The sequence below is a fragment of the Hemiscyllium ocellatum genome, chromosome 22, assembly GCF_020745735.1.
Source record: "Hemiscyllium ocellatum isolate sHemOce1 chromosome 22, sHemOce1.pat.X.cur, whole genome shotgun sequence".
NCBI lineage: Eukaryota > Metazoa > Chordata > Chondrichthyes > Orectolobiformes > Hemiscylliidae > Hemiscyllium > Hemiscyllium ocellatum.
Window position 1 is genome coordinate 12,595,906 of NC_083422.1, and position 19,636 is coordinate 12,615,541.

The 19,636-nt window shown below is 41.5% G+C and overlaps 1 protein-coding gene across 1 annotated transcript in view; it reads left to right on the top strand.

Annotated features, from left to right (window-relative positions):
• pcdh15b (protocadherin-related 15b) overlaps nt 1–19,636 on the top strand; it is a 642,771-nt gene that overhangs the window by 380,052 nt on the left and 243,083 nt on the right. The window contains exon 20 of the mRNA XM_060841768.1: nt 644–868. Within this exon, the coding sequence (XP_060697751.1) occupies nt 644–868 (225 nt within the window). The remainder of the gene's footprint in view (nt 1–643; nt 869–19,636) is intronic.

Sequence of the window (19,636 nt, forward strand, 5' to 3'; positions counted from 1 at the left end):
CAGCTGTCCCTAATCAGCTTTTGAAAGTTGTTGCCTAATACTGTCAAAATTGGCCTTTCTCCGATTTAGAACTTCAACTTTTAGATCTGGTCTAATATTTTCCATCACTATTTCAAATCTAATAGAATTATGGTTGCTGGCCCAAAAGTGCTCTCCCACTGACATCTCAGTCACCTTCCCTGCCTTATTTCCAAAGAGTAGGTCAAGTTTTGCACCTTCTCTATTAGGTACATCCACATACTGAATCAGAAAATTTTCTTGTACACAGTTAACAAATTTCTCTCCATCTAAACCCTTAACATTATGGCAGTTCCAGTCTATTTTCAGAAAGTTAAAATCCCCTACCCTAACCACCTTATTATTCTTACAGATAGCTGAGATCTCCTTACAAGTTTGTTTCTCAATTTTCCTCAATTTATGCAACTGATTAACTTCAATAATATTTGTCTTCTATGTTCCTTGTTTATTATGTCTTTTAAACATGCAAGTCTTCTTATCTGATTTTAGATTACGGTTTTTCAAAATGATATATACAATGATTATGTACATAAAGCTATTTTTTCTTTCTTACGACCTCAGTTATTAAGTGCGCTGAATTGACCAACATTGACCAACTACATTTCATCGTTTTGTTTTGTTTCAGGCAACAGATGCTGATCTTGGTCCAAATACAACTTACCGTATAAGAACAGATGAAGCTAGGAAATTGTTTTCTGTCAACCAGTGGACAGGAGAATTGTCAATTTTAGAGACTGTGGATTATGAATCTCTGTCTACTGCAGATGCAAGCTATACGTTTGTTGTCGAGGCACTGGATAGGGGGGGAAGCATGCCTCCAGGTTTAGCGACTGTGATTGTCCAAGTAAAGGTAAGTGACGCATATTGGTGCAACTCAGATAAAACTTGATTATAAATGTAATAGTTAACAGTTCATTGATGTAAATGGTAAAGGATCTTCATTGCCTTCATTTCAAATTATTAAAAAAAATCAAAAATCAATAGCAATATGTTTAAATCCAATGTAATCATAAATTTGCTGTAACGCAGCTTTGTTGCTTTTGAGTGTAACTGGAGTTTGGTGAAACAGGGAGACTCAAAGGGTAAATTGTAAGAAATAATATAATTTATGGGTTAATTTCAATCTAAAGTCTAGGCTGTTCTTTAATTTAGCAATTAGTTAGTCTTCTGGGTGCAGTTTAATTGCAGCTTTAAAACAAGTACTCAGCTGAAACAAGTTAATTACAAAATCACTTTAATCCAGTTTCAGAAGTCTTTGAATTAGGGCCCATAAACGGAGGGCTCCTTCAGTGTTGCTTTGTATTCAGTGGAATGCTGTTTTATTGCATTAGAGTGTAACAGGGGTTTAGTGAAAAAGGGAGTTAGGTGAAATAAAGAAAGATACAGATAGTATCTTTGTATAAATGATTGGGTGTCTTGTGTAGTGTGTTGCTTGCCTGCCTGGTGCTGAGTTAAGGGACATCTTGATTTAGCTTGAAAGGATAGTGGAGTGGGAATGATCCAGTTGTTGTGGTTGATGTAGGAGGAATATTGAGTATAAGGAAGAAAAATTAAAGAATGGGACCTGAAGGATTGTTGCCTGAGCTTTATGCACATAAGTAAAGAGATAAGAAAACTAGGAAAGTAAATGTGTGGCTAAAGGAGTAGAGTGGGAAAGACGGATTCTGATTTGTGGGCACTGGCCATTAGCATTGGGACAGAAAGGAACTATGCCTTTTGGGATGGGCTCCACCTGAACTGATATGGGATCAGGATCATAGCAGAATGGCTAAAAAGGTTGGCCATGTAGACCTTAAACTAGCCATCTGGGGTTTATGAGAGGTTATTAAAGTTTCCAGAATGATGAATAGGACAGAGTATGTAAAGGGTGAGGAATCTAACTTCTGGTACAGCAGATGAGAGGCAACACTAGAAAGGAGTAGAGGGGAGTGAATGCAGGACTGAGGATGTACTTAAATGCATGCTATATATGAAACCAGGTAAGTGAGATTTGTATTGCAGATTGAATTTGGCAGGTATGATGTTGAGTATCACAGATGTGGCTGTGAGGGGATCAGGGCTGGGAGCTAACTATGAGGATGCATGCCTTTATTGAAAGGACCGGCAGATGGACAGAGGGCCAGGATTGCTTTCTTAGTAAGAAATTAAATGAAATTCATAGTATGAAGTGATTAAAGGATTGATATATGTAGTGACTGTGGGTAGAATTGAACACCCTGATGGAAGCTCCTAGCAATAGTCTGGATGTGGGGCAGAAGATAAATTTTACAAAGAACCATGTAGGAAAGGCACAGTTGCAATAAGCATGGGGATTGCAATATGCAGGTGGACTGGTAAAATCAGGTTGATTACAGATCTCCCAAGAAAAAGCATTTGTGGAATGTCTGAGATGTTTCTTTGGAGCAGCTTATGGTATAGCCCAATAAGGAACTGGCAATTCTGGATTTAGTGTTGTGTAATGAGGGAGCATAAGCTGAAGGAACCTGTATGGGTTAGTGAGCATAACCTGATGGAATTCACCCTGCAGTTTGAGAGGGAGAAGCTCTAATCAAATGAAATGGTATGACAACTAAATAAAGGTGACTACAAAGACGAAGAGGTTCCCAGAGTAGAAGGAGAGCCTGGAAGGGCAGATGGTGGAGCAGCAATGACAGGTGTTTCTAGGGGTAATTTGGGAGGCACAGCAAAAATCCTTCCCAAGGAAGAAGAAATTTACTTGAAAGGATGCAGCAACCATGACTGACAAGGGAAATCTGAGAAAGCATGAAAGCCAAAGAAAAATTATTTTGATAAAGATTTAATGGGACGCATTTTAAAAACCAGAAGAGGACTTTTTTTTGAAGTAATAAGGTGAAAGAATAGGATAAGTTGGCTACTAATACACAAAAAAATTGCAAGAAGGTTTCTTTTTTTTCGATAAGAGTGGACATTGAACTGCTAGAATATGAGGCTGAAGTAGTAGTAATAGGGAAGAAAGAAATAGGTACTTTGCATCACTTTTTTTGTGGTACAAGAACCAGTAGCATACCAGAACTTTGGGCGAGTGAGAGATGAGTGTAGTGGTCCTCAGTAAGGAGATAGTGCTGGGGAAGCTGAAAGGTTTCCATGCGGATAAAACACCTGGCCCAGATGGACTATACCCCAGAATTCTGAAGAATATAGCTGAGGAGATTTTGGAAGGATTAGTTGTCATCTTTCCTGAATCTCTGGAGTCAGAGGATTCTGGAAGATGGCAAATGTAAGACCTCTGGTCAAAAAGGAGACAAGCAGAAGAAAGAAAATTTTAGACCCAGTTATCCTGACCTCAGTTGTTGGTAAGATTTTATAGTCAATATGAAGAATGAGATTGCGAAGTACTTGGACAGGCATAAAGAATAGAGCTGAGCCAGTATAGCTTCATTGAGGGAAGGCCATGCCAGATAAATGTGTTAGCATTCTTTTAAGAGGCAATGAACAGTTTGGACAAAAGGGAGCCAGTGGACATGACGTACTTGGATTTCCAGGAAGTCTTTGATAAGGTATTGCAAAAGAAACCAGATAATAGACAATGATATTAGGGGTAAGGTACTGGCATGGGTAGCAGATTCGTTGATTGGCAGAAGACAGAAGGGATAAAGTGTTGTTTTTTTTCAGAATGGCAACTGGTGACTAGTGGAGTTTTGCAGGGATAAGAATTGGGATCATAATGATTCACCTTGCATTAACGATCTGAATGAAGACTGTTGTTGCTAAGTTTGTGAATGATACAAAAATAGATGGAAGGACAGGTAGTGGAAACTGGGAGGCTCCAAAAGGTCTTGGACAGACCAGGAGAGTGGGCAAAGAAGTGGCAGATAGAACACAATATAGGAAAATGTGTAGTAATGTACCTTTTTAGAGGGAAGAATAGAGGAATAGGCATTTTATAAATGATGAAATACTTAAAAAATCTGAAGCACAAGGAGACTTGAGTCCTAGTTCAAGATTCTCTTAAGGTTAACATTCATGTTCAGTTGGTAGTTAAGAAGGCAAATGCAATGTTGACATTCATTTCAAGAGGGTTTGAATACAAGAATAGGGATGCATTGCTAAGGATTAAACGATATTTAAAAAGTTGAAAGCCATTTTAGGCCCCTTACCATAGGACCGATGTTGTAGTGGATCCATAGGAGATTCAAGCAATTGATCCCAGGACTAAAGGGCATGTCATATGAGAAAGGGTTGACAACTCTGGATCTGTTATCAATGGAGTTTAGAGGATGAGGGGCGTGATATCTGATTGAAATTTGCAGTATACTGAGCAGTTTGGATAGCGTGTACACAAAGATGTTTCCTCCTAGTAGGAGAAACTGGAACCTGAGGGCCCAGTCTCTGAGTGAACGGACAACCTTTTGGAATGGAGATGAGGAGGAATTTCTTTTGCCAGAGGGTGGTGAATCTGTGAAATTCATTGTTGCAAAGTCATTGAATGTATTTAAGACTGACAGAGATACTTGATTAGTGAGGTAATCAAAAGTTGTGGGGAGATGGCAGGAGAATGAGGTTAAGAAGTACACTAACTATGATCAGACTTGATGGGCTGAATGGCCTAGTTAAGCTCCTATATCTTGTATTCTATGATCAACGGGTGCTTTGTTACTCTGCCATTCTAGAAGAAATTATAAGCTCATTATCTTCACTATTTTTCAAGTTTCCTTTTTAACTTATTAGAGTCTCATCAGCTCCCAATGTATTCAATGTTCCATAAATGTTCTGCATGAAGAAACTTTAAATAAGACCAGCAAGGCAATGTTATGTCTTAAAAAAAAATACAGTATGTCATACCTGACAGGAATTTGTCAAACATTGTAGAATGTTCCTCTAATTTTAATGTAGTTGTGGTCTAGCAGTAGCATTTTTGATGCGAGGTCAGAAACTTCTGGCTTCAAGGCCCTCTCCAGATACACAAAATCACTACAGTGTAGGTAGAGGCTGTTTGGCCCATTGAGTTTGTACCAACACTCCAAAAGAGCATCCAAACTATCCCCTAACCCTGCATTTAGCATGGCTCATCCACCATGCCTGCATGTCCCTGGACACTACAGAATTTTGATGGATAAGCCATCTAACCTGTACATCGTTGGACTATGGGATGAAACTGGAGAAGAGAGGAAGCCCATACAGACATAAGGAGAATATACAAACTCCACTGCAGGTTGGAATTGAACCCAGGTCCTTGGTGCTGTAAAGCAGCAGTGCTGCCCATTGTGCCCCTGTGCTGCCCTGATACTCCGGTGCAATATCAAGGCTGATGCTGGAGACTAGTTTATAAGAACAGAATCACAAGGCCTGGGAAGTCTATTCCAACATTCAGTAATATTGTAGCTAAAATTGTACATCAACAACCAATTTCCCTGCAATATTCCCATCTCACTGGATTTGCTTAGTGTCAAATGTATTGATCAGTCTTTAAATATATTCAGTAACTGAAAAATGCAGCCCTCTGGGGTTCAGAAATCAAACAATCACCACAAAGTAAAGCAATTACTCTCTCTTTCAGTTGGAATTTCTTTCTTACTGAGACAATGATTCTTGGTTCAAGACTTGGCAGTGTACAACCTCTCAGTAACTATCCTGTAAAGCCCTTGATGAATCTTATAAATGTCAATGAGATCGCCTCTAGTGTTTCCCATTGTAGAGGAATACAAACTCCATCTGCTTGATCTTTCTCTTTGAGAGGACTCTTTCATCCCAGAAATCAATTGGGTAAATATTCATTGAACCTCCTTGGTGGAGGTGGTGGGATAATGTTTCCTCTCTTCTCACCTCTTGGCACACTGCAACAAAAATTATTTTTGAGAAGGGGTGTTTTTAATACTTACAGTAAAGAACAGACATCAGCAGGTTTTCCTATTTTGTATGTTATGAAACATTAGCTTATATACAATACCTAAACATGCATTCACATAAGAAAACATGATCTCTAGAGATGTAATGTGCACTTCAATTACTAACCGTGTAACAAGTCAGTTGTTGAACTAGTCTTTCGGACTGAGTTTGAAAGATATTATAGACCTCAATGATTCTCTTGACCCTTTGAATGCAAAATGAGTCTGGAAGTTTTTGGTTTGTTTTGGATGTAATTGTGGTTGAGTAATTATGATTATTCTGTGAAGTTTGTAATCATTGTATTTAAAAGAATTTAGCCCTGTTTCACTGCTTATGATAACTGTCTTCTTGAAACAGGTTGCTTTCCTTATTTAGCAATGTTCCCCTGTGGTGCTGATGCCAGATTGCCTCACTGGGTTCCACTGTTAATTAATCAGGTTTTAACTCCTTCTCCAGCCAGTTTCAGTCGTATGATGATAGTGTCAATGTTTTCCATTGTCTCTTTGTTCTGAGAATGGTTTGAGCCAAGCTAATCAACAGAATTGGCAAGGGTAATTGATATTCCATCACATTCCACTTCTGACCACCGTCACTGATTTTAATTGAAGTCCCATCTTCAAAGAGCCAGCAATTATAACAGCCATTGTCATTTACATCTATTCTGTTGAAATGGTGAAGGTAGTTTGCTCCTGGAGACACTATTTGCATTTTTTAACATCCCAGACATTGGCTAAATGTTGGTTTTCTTTTTGTCCAGTTTCATAGAGGGGAAACATCTCAGTATTTGCCCTGTCAAGCTTCTAAAGAATCCTACCCATCACTATAAACATTTTTATGTTTGCAGCTGTAACATTGACATAGCATGGTGCCATACAGCAAATGTCCACCCCTTCAACAGATGACATTGGCAACCAGGACAAGGTATGCTTGAGGGGTCAAACTGCCAAAAGGGGAGGCAAGGGAAGAGATGCTGTGAGCATCAAAGCAGGCATTGGCAAGCAGCTCTGTGATGCACCCTGGTCCTTTTTAGGAGATACAGGCCTGTCCCTGTGGGAAATGTGTTCTTGCAACAGTATTGTAATCACTGCCCATGGAGTGTAATCTGACATGTTGGTGAAAGTGAGAACTGCAGATGCTGGAGATCAAAGTCAAGAGTGGTGCTGTTAAAGCACAGCAGATCAAGCAGCCAGGCATGTCTGGAGGAGCAAGCAGTGAGATGGAGTTGCCAGTTGTTGCCTCTGAGTTTGCAATTGAGTTTTTTTTTGGCATCTGGTTTTGATCTGGCAGGTGGGAGAATGGAAAATTGTAGAGTAATGAGATGAGGTTACGTAATAATGATGCTGATAATTGGCATTAATCCATGTTAATAGGCCTCAACCAGTGAGAATTCTGTCTTGACGTTCAGGACTTGATTGGAAAATGCAAATTTTATCTCAATGTTGAGAATGGGTAATGAGAATCAAACTGATATTTTTCCCCAGATTTCTCACCTTAGGAAATGTTGTAGTGGAGCTGAGAAAATTTCACTCCTTGTTTCTCTCTGTCCAGAAATCACAGATTGTAATCATCCAACTTTCTTCAGAGGCTGGATTCCAGATACAGTATCCTTTTTTCTCTCATTGTCACCTTTCTAAAAGTTCTTTACTTCTACTTTCCAATGCACTTTCTCATGCATTCTAGAGAGCAGAACACTACAAAGGAAAGACAGGAAGCAAACATCTAACCAGGATTGGCACACCATTAATAATTTGTCAGAACCTCAGTTATTCAAAGGAATAGCCAACTTTATTTCTTGGATCAGATAACTGACAACGGAAGTAGGTAGTCAAACATCTCTTTTTAGACACACTGTTAAGAAGAGTAAAATCCTATGTTATTTCTAATGATGTTGACAAAATGGGTCAGTCTTGGAAAATCAACTTAAACTCTGGATACATCAGCTTGGATCTATAATCCCACTGCCAACAGCCAAGCAATTGACCAATTCATAGGAGGAGATTGATGTAATGGTGCAGAATGTTATTTCACTACAGTTAACTCATCATTTCTTTCTTTGTGAGACTTACTTTTAGGCAACCATGTTTTTTAAAAAAATTGATGGACTGCTATACCATATGGATGTTCAAAGCAATTGTAACAGGCCAGCAGCAATGTACAAATGTTTGATTCTGGAATTATTACAGCCTAATAGCTTCAGTAAAACATCCAAAGCTTGCATGTGATGTGACCTGGCTCAGCTGCCACAACAGTGTCCAGCATTTTGTCATGCGTGAAATCTAAGTTCAATAAGAGGACACAGCAAAAATGTGTTGGAAATCCAACACTCAAACGTGAAGTACAACACAAGGCAAGTGCACAAAACGTACTCTGGGTGGGTGATTTCAAAGTCCATCATCAAGAGTGGCTCTGCAACAGTACTGCTGATGGATCTGGTCGTGTCCTAAAGGGCAAAGCTGCTAGACTCTGTCTGTGGCAATTGGTGAGGAAACCAACCAGAAGGAAATACATATTTGTCCTCATCCTTATCAATCTGCCAGCTGCAGATGCATCTGTCCATGACAGTGTCAGTAAGATTTACCACCACACAATCCTTGTGGACACAAAGACCTGCCTTCACAGTGAGAATAACCTCCATTGTGCTGTGTGGCACTATCACTATGTTAAATAGGATAAGACTTTGAACAGATCTAGAAACTCATGAGTGAATTGTCCATGCTAAATTGCCCATTGTGTGAGGTGTATTAGTCAGAGATAAATTTAGGATAAGGTACTAAGTCATTCTTCAGAAGGTCGTTGTGGACTTGTTGGGCCAAATTGCTTGTTTCCATACTGTAGGGAATCTAATCTCATCTAACAGCACAGTCTACAACCTCATGGCCTGGCATATACCCCACTCACCATTTCCATCAAGCCAAGGGATCAAACTGGTTCAGTGGAGTGCAAGATGGCATGCCAGGAGCAGCACCAGGCATACCTGACGATGAAGTCTCAACCTGGTGAAGCAATCAAACAAGATTACTTGCATGTCAAACAGCATAAGCAGCAAGTGATAGACAGAGATAAATGATTCCTCCGCCTCCGTCGTATCTGCTCCCAGGAGGACCAGTTCCACCACTGAACACACCAGATGGCCTCCTTCTTTAGAGACCGCAATTTCCCTTTCCACGTGGTTAAAGATGCCCTCTAATGCATCTCGTCCACATCCCGCACCTCCGCCCTCAGACCCCACCCCTCCAACCGTAACAAGGACAGAACGCCCCTGGTGCTCACCTTCCACTGTACAAACCTTTGCATAAACCAAATCATCCACCGACATTTCTGCCACCTCCAAAAAGACCTTACCACCAGGGATATATTTCCCTCTCCACCCCATTCTGCAAAGACCTTTCCCTCCGTGATTACCTGGTCTGGTCCACGCCCCCTTACATCCCACCCTCCCATCCTGGCACTTTCCCCTGCCACTGCAGAAACTGTAAAACCTGCGCCCACACCTCCTCCCTCACCTTTATCCAAGGCCCTAAAGGAGCCTTCCTCATCCATCAAAGGTTTACCTGCACATCCACTAATATCATTCATTGTATCCGTTGCTCCCGATGTGGTCTCCTCTACACTGGAGAGACTGGGCGCCTCCTAGCAGAGTGCTTTAGGGAACATCTCCAGGACATCTGTACCAATCAACCACACCATCCCGTGACCCAACATTTCAACTCCCCCTCCCATTCTGCCGAGGACCTGGAGGTCCTGGGCCTCCTTCACTGCCGCTCCCTCACCACCAAACGCCTGGAGGAAGAACGCCTCATCTTCAGTCTCGGAACACTTCAACCCCAGGGCATCAATGTGGACTTCAACAGTTTCCTCATTTCCCCTCCCCCCACCTCACCCTAGTTCCAAACTTCCAGCTCAGCGCTGTCCCCATGACTTGTCTGGACTTGTCCTACCTGCCTATCTCCTTTCCCACCTATCCACTCCACCCTCTCCTCCCTGACCTATCACCTTCATCTCCTCCCCCACTCACCCATTGTACGCTATGTTACTCTCTCCCCCACCCCACCCTCCTCTAGCTTATCTCTCCACGCTTCAGGCTCACTGTCTTTATTCCTGATGAAGGGCTTTTGCCTGAAACGTCGATTTCACTGCGCCTTGGATGCTGTCTGAACTGCTGTGCTCTTTCAGCACCATTGATCCAGAGATAAATGATTCCACAACTAACAAATCTGATCTAAGCTGTGTAGTCCTGACACATCTAGTCATGAATGGGGGTAGATGATTAAACAATATCGCCATCCTGAGTGATGGAAGAGCCCAGCGCATCTGTGCAAAAGATAAGGCTGAAGCTTTCACAGCAATCTTCATCCAGAAGTGACGAGTGGATGATCCTCTTAGCCTCTTCCAGTGGTCCCCAGCAATACAGATTCACTCCATGTAATAGCAAGAAAATAGTGCTAGAATGTTGTTGGAGCCCATGCTTTTGCAGTATCCAGTGCCCCCAGCCATCTCTTGATTATAAAGTGGAGTGAATTGAGGTGGCTGAAGACTGGCATCTACCCGACAATGTGGAAAATTGCTCAAGTATGTCCTGTATATAAAAAGCAAAGCCAATCCAACCAGACATTTATTGTCCCATCAGTTATACTCTCAATCATCAGTAAAATGATGCAAGGGGTCAGCAACACTGCATTAAGCAGCACCTGATCAGCAAATAACCTGCTCAGTAATTTCCAGTTTGGGTTCTGCCAGGGCCACTCAGCTCCTCACCTCACTCAAAGTATTACAGTCTTGGTTCAAACGTGGACAAAAGAATGAATTCCAGAGGTGAGTTGTGAGTGATAGCCAATTATGGCATCAAGGAGCCCTAGCAGAACTGGGAGCAATGGGAATTTAGGGACACACTCTCTGGGGATTACAGTCATACCTGGCACATTGGACGATGGTCATGGTTGTTCAAGGTCAGTCATCTCAGCCTCAGGGCATCTCTGCAGGCATTCCTTGGATAATGTCCTTGGCCCAATCATCTTCAGCTGCTTCATCAATGACCTCCCCTCCATCATAAGGTCAGAAGTGGGGATGTTTGCTGATGATTGATGGTTCAATATTCAGCACTGTTCACAACTCCTCAGATACTGAAGCAGTCCATGTCCAAATGCACCAAGATCTAGACAATATCCAGGCTTGGGCTGAGAAATGGCAAGTAACATTTGTACCACACAATGCCAAGCTAATCCCATCACCAGTAAGAGACAATCTGTCTGCAGACCTTGACATTCAGTAGTGTCACCATCACTGAATCCCCTGCTATTAACATCTTGGGGGTTATCATTAACTAGAAACTCAACTTGACTCACGACATAAAGACAGTGGCTACAACAGCAGGTCAGAGGCTAGGAATCCTGTGACAAGTAACATACTTGTTTACTCCCCAAAGCCAGTCCACAAGGCACAAGTCAGGAATGTGATGGGATACTTCCCACTTGCCTGGATGAATGCAGCTCCAGTAACATTCCAGAAGCTTGACACCATCCAGACAAAGCAACCCACTTGATTGGCATTACATCCACAACCTCACTTCCTTCACCACCAACACTCAGTAGCAGAGTGTATACTACCAAAAGATCCATTGCAGAACTTCTGCAAAGATCCTCAGACAGCATCTTCCAAACCTCTTCCTTTTACAAGGACAAAGGCAGCAGATATATGGGAACACCACCACCTTCAAGTTCCCCTCCAAGCCACTCAGCATTCTGACTTGGAAATATATTGCCATTCCTTCACTGACGGTGGGTCAAAATCCTGGAATTCCCTTCCAATAACATTGTGGGTCAATCCATAGCAGGTGGACTACAGCTGTTCCAGGAGACAACCCACCTCCGCCTTCTCAAGGGCAACTAAGGGCGGGCAATAAATGTTGTCCAGCCAGTGATGTTCACATCCCTCAAAGCGAATACAATGCTCCACAGCAACATGTGAAGAAGAGCCAACAAAGGAACAACGCTAAGAAGATTCCACCAATTCATCTGAAATAGCTCCACTGAGGCCAGTATGCCAAATCACCCTTTATTTACACATGAACAGTTCTTGACAGTATCACTGCCTCTTCAGAGTGGCAGTATCTCTGACACTCCCTTTTAACTGTCAGTCAGGATCTCTTTTTGGACTAGGTTAACAACTCCACATAGGGAACTCATATTCAATGAGGTCCAGCCAGCTGACCCCATTACAATCGCTATATGGTCCATGGCACAACAGGTCAGCAAAGTCCAAGAATTAGCCACTACGTTACAGTTTCTGGACTGCAGTCAGATGGTACATGTGGTCAGCTGGACACACTATATAGGCACCATTAGAAAAACTGAAGTTTCTACTCTATTCAAATGATATACCCCAAAAATAACTAACAGTGTGCATCATATGTCAAATTTGACACTGGTGCAAGTGCAAATGTCATCTCTTATGTATCTTACATGTATTGCACTCCACAGACTGTCACAATGTGGTTCCATCTGCAAAAGAAAAGCTAACCATTTATGACAGGGCTGACATTCCATATATTAGCATTATCCATCTTAAAAGCCAATACGGATTCTTAGGATGGACACCTAAAACCTTTTCCATTGATGAAACAGGTGAACCTTTTATTAATGGTCTACTGACATGCACAGATCTATAGAGTATTATGATCCATGAGAAGGCACATCTGTCAGCTATCAGCATCAGAGCTCTCTAGATGAAAGAGAGAGTGTAAATGAAGCAGAGAAAGGAACTGAATGACAGATGTTAGGTTGGTAATTAAAACAAGAACATGGCTGAATATCAAAAGTTCAAAGTGGGAAAACTTATAAGTTAAACAAAAAGAAATGTGAGAAGAGGGACAGCTAACATTTTAAAAAAAACAAAAGTCTTCTAAAATCATGTTAAAAGCACAAGGGCGGCACAGTGGCACAGTGGTTAGCACTGCTGCCTCACAGCACCAGGGACCTGGGTTCAATTCCCGCCTCAGGCGACCGACTGTGTGGAGTTTGCACGTTCTCCCCGTGTCTGCGTGGGTTTCCTCCGAGTGCTCCGGTTTCCTCCCACAGTCCAAAGATGTGCGGGTCAGGTGAATTGGCCATGCTAAATTGCCTGTAGTGTTAGGTAAGGGGTATATGTAGGGGTATGGGTGGGTTGCGCTTCGGCGGGTCGGTGTGGACTTGTTGGGCCGAAGGGCCTGTTTCCACACTGTAAGTAATCTAAAGGTAGTAAAAGAAGGGGAAGGGTGTGATTAGAGATCAGCAAGGAGACAGCAGCTAAGGTATTAATTTTACCAAAGAAGAGGATATTGCAAAGGTTATGTAGTGAAACATGTGGAGATCTTGAATGAGCTAATAATTGATAAAGTTTGAAAAGCAGAATGAACTTTGTTTGTTAATCACCAAGGTGACATGTAAGCTTATGAGAGAAATTAGGATGGAAATTACACAATTATTGGTAATAACCTTCAAATCCTTCTTATATACCAAAATGGTGCCAGAGGACTGGAAGATGAAAATATTGCACCCTTGCTTTCTCAAAAAAAATTGTGTAGCTATCATCTAGCAACTACTAATTGTTCTGTTTAAAGTCAGAGATGGAAAAACACTTAGAAACATTAATCTGAGCCAATTTCCTAACCACTTGGACATATGTAGACTGAAAACAAAATAAAAGTGCTGGAAATCACAGCAGATCAGGTGGCATCATAGAGGGAAAGAAAGCCAACGTTTCGAGAATAGATGAGTCTTCACCAATAACCTGATTCAATGTTTTGGTGAGGTACCAGAGAGAACTTTTGAGGGTGATGTGGTGGATGTGGTGTAAATGAACTTCTTATAATGTGTGATGTGCAAAACATGTATGCAAGCCCAAGCCTGCAGAATAAAAGGGAAAGCAGTAGCATGGACACACAGTTGATTGAGTGACAAGAAGCAGAGATTCTGATTGGTTGTTTTCTTTAAGACTAAAGGAAGGTCCATAAGGAGGTTTCCCAAGTCAGTGCTAATATGACTAGTGTTTTTATTAATTACCTACATATAGATATACTGGCCACTCTTCCAAAATTTGTTGAACAGCACAATACTTGGTAGTATTGTGATCTGTGAGTGGATACGAAGCAGTTGAAATTTAATTAAAAGAGTTGTGAACTGATGCATATTTGCTGAAAGAACAAAGGCAGCTACATAAATCCAAAAAGTCTAATACTAAATGATGTTCAGGAGCAGAGGGACCTGGGGCTATATGTCAGTGACTGTGTGAAGGTAGTGTGGCTATTTGGGAAGTTGATTTTAAAAGTCATTTGGGATCCTAGGCTTTATAAGTAGCGACACAGAGTACCAAAGCAATGAAGTCATGGCAAATCTTTATCAAACTTAGCTGGACTAACCAAATCCAATTCCGGCCCAGCACTTTAGGAAGACTGTGAAGTTAGTAGACGATTAAGATGTGCATGAAGTGGGGAATTCAAGATGGCGGCAACCCAGCAAGTCTGAGCCTGTAGTGCTTTGTCTAAGACTCGGGCAAAGTGGGCACCCGCCTTCACCACACCCACTAAATCATATAAGATAGCTTTTGCTATAGTTAGTCATTTTTCATCAAACTTGGACAGTTTGGTGTTGTTTTTAGAATGACTAAGGGCAAAACTTCCCACAGTTCGCAACAGACAGGGACCCCTTCGCCCACCCCCTCCCACACCAGCAGAGACGTCCGCGGCCGCCTTCGGAGGACTTATCCGCAGAGGCGATCCTGATCTCCGGGATTAACAAACTTCAAGAGAAGATCGATGCCTTTATTGAAGAGTTCAGGTCCAGGTGGGAATTGTTTTCGGTCATGCTGCAGAAGCATGACCGAGAAATTGAAAAACTTGAACAGCTTGTCGGAGGGGCGGAGCAACGGGTCGCGGCCTCGGAGACTGCTGCCGAGTCATCCGTGGGTCGGATCTGGACTCTCGAGCAGCGAATCCGGACTTTGGAGGAGCACATCGACAACCTTGACAATCGGGGCCGTCAAAAATATATTCGGTTGCTGGGTCTTCCTGATTGGGAAGAGGAAGGCCAGCTTGTAGACTTTCTGGAGCGATGGCTCCCACAATTACTGAAGTTGGAGTCACGACCGGGTCGGGTGCGAGTAGAGTGGGCCCACTGGGCTGTTATATGCAGGCCTGGGTCAGACCATCGCCCCCGCCTGGTTCTATTCCCACTCAATGTTATCGAGAAAAGCCTCCAGAGTCCCGGGGAAGGATCCCCAGGCCACGTTGTGCAAGGGTTCCAGGATAATGTTATTTGCAGCCGTGGTTCACAAGAGGAGGACATCCGATGAGGCGAAGAAGCATCTAAGATACCTAAATATTCAATATTCTATGTGTTACCCGGCAATGCTGTGCTTCAGCCATGAAGGATCTGTATATAACTTTGGATCACCGGAAAAAGCTAAAGAATTCTTGGACTCTCTTAAATAGACTGCGGGACTTAAACCACATGGATAACGATTTTATTTTGCCCCCCCACCCCCCCTTGTTTACCCTTTTTTTACTTCTTTATCTCTTTTCCATTATCTTTCCCTGGGATTGGGAGGGGACTTATTCCTGATTCTTTACTCTCTCTTTGGTTTATTTTTTACAGGTCGTGCGGTTTATTCGATTTGTGTGGGATGGGGGTTTGTTTTGTACTACCTCTCTTTAGAGCGGGGTTTTCTTCTTTTGTCATTTTACTTAGTTACCTAATACTTGCTGGGATTGTAACGTTGTAGTTTTATATATTTATATTTTGTATTATGCTTGCTAAACACACCTAGGTGTTGGTGTGTGTGGGTGGGGGGTTGGGGCGCGGTCACTCACTTTTAACTTTGGTTTTATAGAATACTTGAATTCGTCTGTTCCATCTATAACACCTGGGCCTAGGGCAGGGCCCTCGCTAGGAGAGGTTCTGGTGGGGTTATTGACAGGTAGTCACGCCCCCTGGGAGTAAGGGGGAAAGTCTCCTTTCAAATGTGTTTCGAGTTTTTTTTAACTTTGTACTTCTGAATTTTTGCATTTGTGAATTATCTATAGTTTTTATTCAAAGTGTTTTGGGTTAGGTTCTTCTTCCTGGGGGGGTCGCTCAGGCTTGCCTGGATGATCATGGCTAGCCATTCGCTTAGGACATGCACCTGGAATGTCAAGGGGAGTAATTCACCAATCAAAAGAAAAAAGATATTATCAAGTCTCAAAAAAGAAAGGGGTTGATATAACTCTCTTACAGGAGACACATCTACTTGACAAAGAGAACTTAAAGCTGCAACAGGATGGATTTGATTGGGCTTTTTTCTCATCTTTTAGTTCAAAAAGTAGGGGAGTAGTCATTCTCATTCAGAAGAATCTTCCTTTCCAAATGTTAAGCCAGATAAAAGATAAGTCTGGACAACTTATATTGATCAAAGCCCTAATATATGGAGAGGAATATGGAATTTTGAATCTTTATTGCCTCCCGGCTCACCCTTTTAAATTTGTAACAGAAGCGTTCTCTAAGTTAATGGCTAATGGTGTCCGCCATACAATTATAGGAGGAGATTTTCACTGTATTATGGATCCAGAGACAGATAGAATACTTAAGACCACTATGGGCATATCTCTTAGATCTAGACAACTGGCAGATCTGAATTAGGAGCTAGGGCTAGTAGATGTGTGGAGGTGCCTTCATCCCCAGGGGTAAAGATTTCACTTTCTATTCTAACTCATGTAAGCGCCATACCAGAATTGATATGTTCTTTGCTCCATCGACCCTTTTGAATTCCATATTGTATTGCAAAATAGGTAATAAAGCTATTTCAGATCATGCTGCAGTATATATGGAAGTCAAGACTAGCGATGATGGGATAGGCCCCCAACATTGGCATATGAATTCTCTCTTCTTGAAGGTTAGCAAATTTCTAAAATATTTTTCTCAGGAATTCAAAACCTTTTTGGAAATTAACTCAGGTATGGCCAGTATCCCGTTAACGATGTGGGAGACCATTAAGGCTGATGCGCGAGGTTTGGTCATCTCATATTCCGCGACCCAGAAAAGACAAAAGGGAGAACAACCGCACCTACTCGAGGCTCACTTGAAGGCAGCTGAGACAGTGTATGTTGATAGGCCCTCTATTATTAAGCTACAAAAGATCGAAGCCCTTAGGGCAGCCTTGAATACCGCACTTACCCAAACAGCAAAGAGGGAAATATTATTCGCAAAGCAGATTATATGAATATGGTGACAAGTCTGACATATACCTAGCATATCTTGCTCGGAAAACAAAGGCTCCTCAAGCTATTACGTTTATTAGAGAATGTGCTGGTACTCTGACTTGTGATCATAAAAAGATCAACACAGCCTTTAGAAAGTTCTGTTTTGACCTGTATAAATCGCAGGACTGTGAGGATAGAACTGAGAAGATGAAGTCCTTCTACAAAAACTTGGCCATTCCAGGCTTAACCTTGGAGCAGGTGTCGACCTTGAATTCCCCCCGACAACCCAGGAAGTATTCGATGTGGTTAGGCAGCTTCAGAGTGGCAAAGCGCCTGGACCAGATGGATTCCTGGTTGAGTTTTATAAAGAATTTAGAGGGGAACTGGCTGGGCCACTCCTAAACATGTATAATTATTCACATAGTTAGGAAACAAATATCTCTCTCATTCTTAAAGAAAGATTGGCCATCATACAGACCAATATCCTTTCTAAATGCGGATTTTAAAATTCTTTCTAAAATGTTAGCATTAAGATTGGAGAGGTCTTACCATACATCATAAAAGAGGACCAGATGGGGTTTATTAAGGGCCGCAGATCAATTAATAATTTTAGAAGGGTCTTCAATATGATACAAGCCTGTCAACAGGGAAGAAAACCAGGATTAGTTGTCTCCCTGGATGCAGAGAAGGCTTTGGTGGTATAGTGATGTTTTTTATGCACTGGAAAGGTTCGGTGTCGGAGAGATATTTTCTAAATGGGTCTCAATATTATACAATGAGCCCAAAGCAGCTGTGATCACCAGTGGTTTAGGTTTGGGTAGCTTCAGAGTTGGTAGAGGCTGTCGTCAGAGATGTCCTCTCTCACCATTATTATTCATGCTAGTAATTGAACCATTAGCGAACACTATCCGAACTGACCCTAATATAACTGCTCCGAGGGTTGGTTTGGGTAAACATAAAATTACTCGCTATGCAGATGATGTCCTCCTTTTCTTAAGTGATCCTTTGATATCCGCGCCCCGCCTAATTCAAATGGTCAATGGGGAGGTTATGATGTCTTTTGAGCAGTTGCACCAAAAGTTTGAACTGCCTAACAGAAACCTTTCTCGGTATTTCCAAATAAGAAATTATATACAGAAGAAGACCACACTGATAGGCAATCCCTACAAATCAGATGGCCAATGGAGCAGCCCTCGGTCAGTACTCCTTATCACTCATTATATAATGAGGTATCGAAAGACATGGAACGATTATTTAAAACATGGAACCAAGAATTGGAGTTAGAAATCTCTTTAGAAATGTGGGAGGACATCTGGGAAAATGCCAGAAATAAAACTCAGGCTATTCAATTAAAGATACTCCACAGGACTCATATAGCACCTGAATGACTCGCACAATTTAAGGCAGGAGCATCCCCATGTGTCCTAAATGCAAAATAGAAGTTGGCACTCTTATGCATTGTCTATGGACATGCCATAAGATCCATAGGTATTGGGATAGAGTAGCGAATGCCTTGACAGAAATCTTGGGTATGGAGATTAGATTGGATCCAGTGTCTCTACTCGTGGGCTTTTCAGATTTTCCCTCCCTGGACGTGCATGGGAGGAAACTATTTTTCATTCTCTCCTTTTGTGCAAGGAAAAATATTTTAGTGAATTGGTCAACTGAAGTCCCTCCAGGGCTTTCAAACTGGCACAGGTTAATCATGGAATATATCCCCCTTGACTTCCTTACAAATATGGTGCACCAAAAAACTGAATTATTCTATAAAATATTGCAGTCCTTTTTGAACTAAATCGACACAGATATTTCGACCATACTGTCCAGAGCTTTCGTCTGGCTGTAGTAATAGTTCTGGGTAGTCTGGGGGCCTCCGGGAGAAGGAATCCCGTGTAAATATGGATTTTATCATGACTTGATGTAAATCGATTTTGAGCATGTATCTAGTTATTTAATTATCCTGTTGTTTATTGCTAGTAATGTATGATATGCTATTTTATGTTTTGGTTGTTTGTAGGATAGGTCAGTAGTTAGTTGAGTTTTTCTCTTTTTCTTGTTTTGGTTATTATTTATTTCTTTTCTTTTTTCTTATTTATTTAATTTTATATTAGTGTTTATACTTATTTGTATTGCTTTTGTAATTTTGTAAAAAAAAATTTTAAAACATTATATTTTTCAATAAAGATACCTATATATAAAAAAAAATGTGTATGAAGGTTCTAAGGATGAAGAAGTTCATACTTACAGGGAGTCTTAACAGAATTGATAGACAGAAAGTGGACCCATTGGTGGAAAGGTACAGAAAAGCATGAGAGGATATAACAACATGTTCCGAGAGTTTTACCAGGGCTTTGTCATTCTTAGTCCAGTGACACCACCACTAAATTACTGTTTCCATGATGTAAACTTTACCCTGCTGCTCTCCACCCTGTCAAACAACAAACCTGTCAGTCTGGCAAGAATCCTGCTGGAAATATGTAAATCAGGTCCTGCCCTGAACCTCAGCTGAATTTCAGATTTTTTCAGTAGTTAAGTCCTCCCCCTCTCTAATACTCTCTTTTTAGG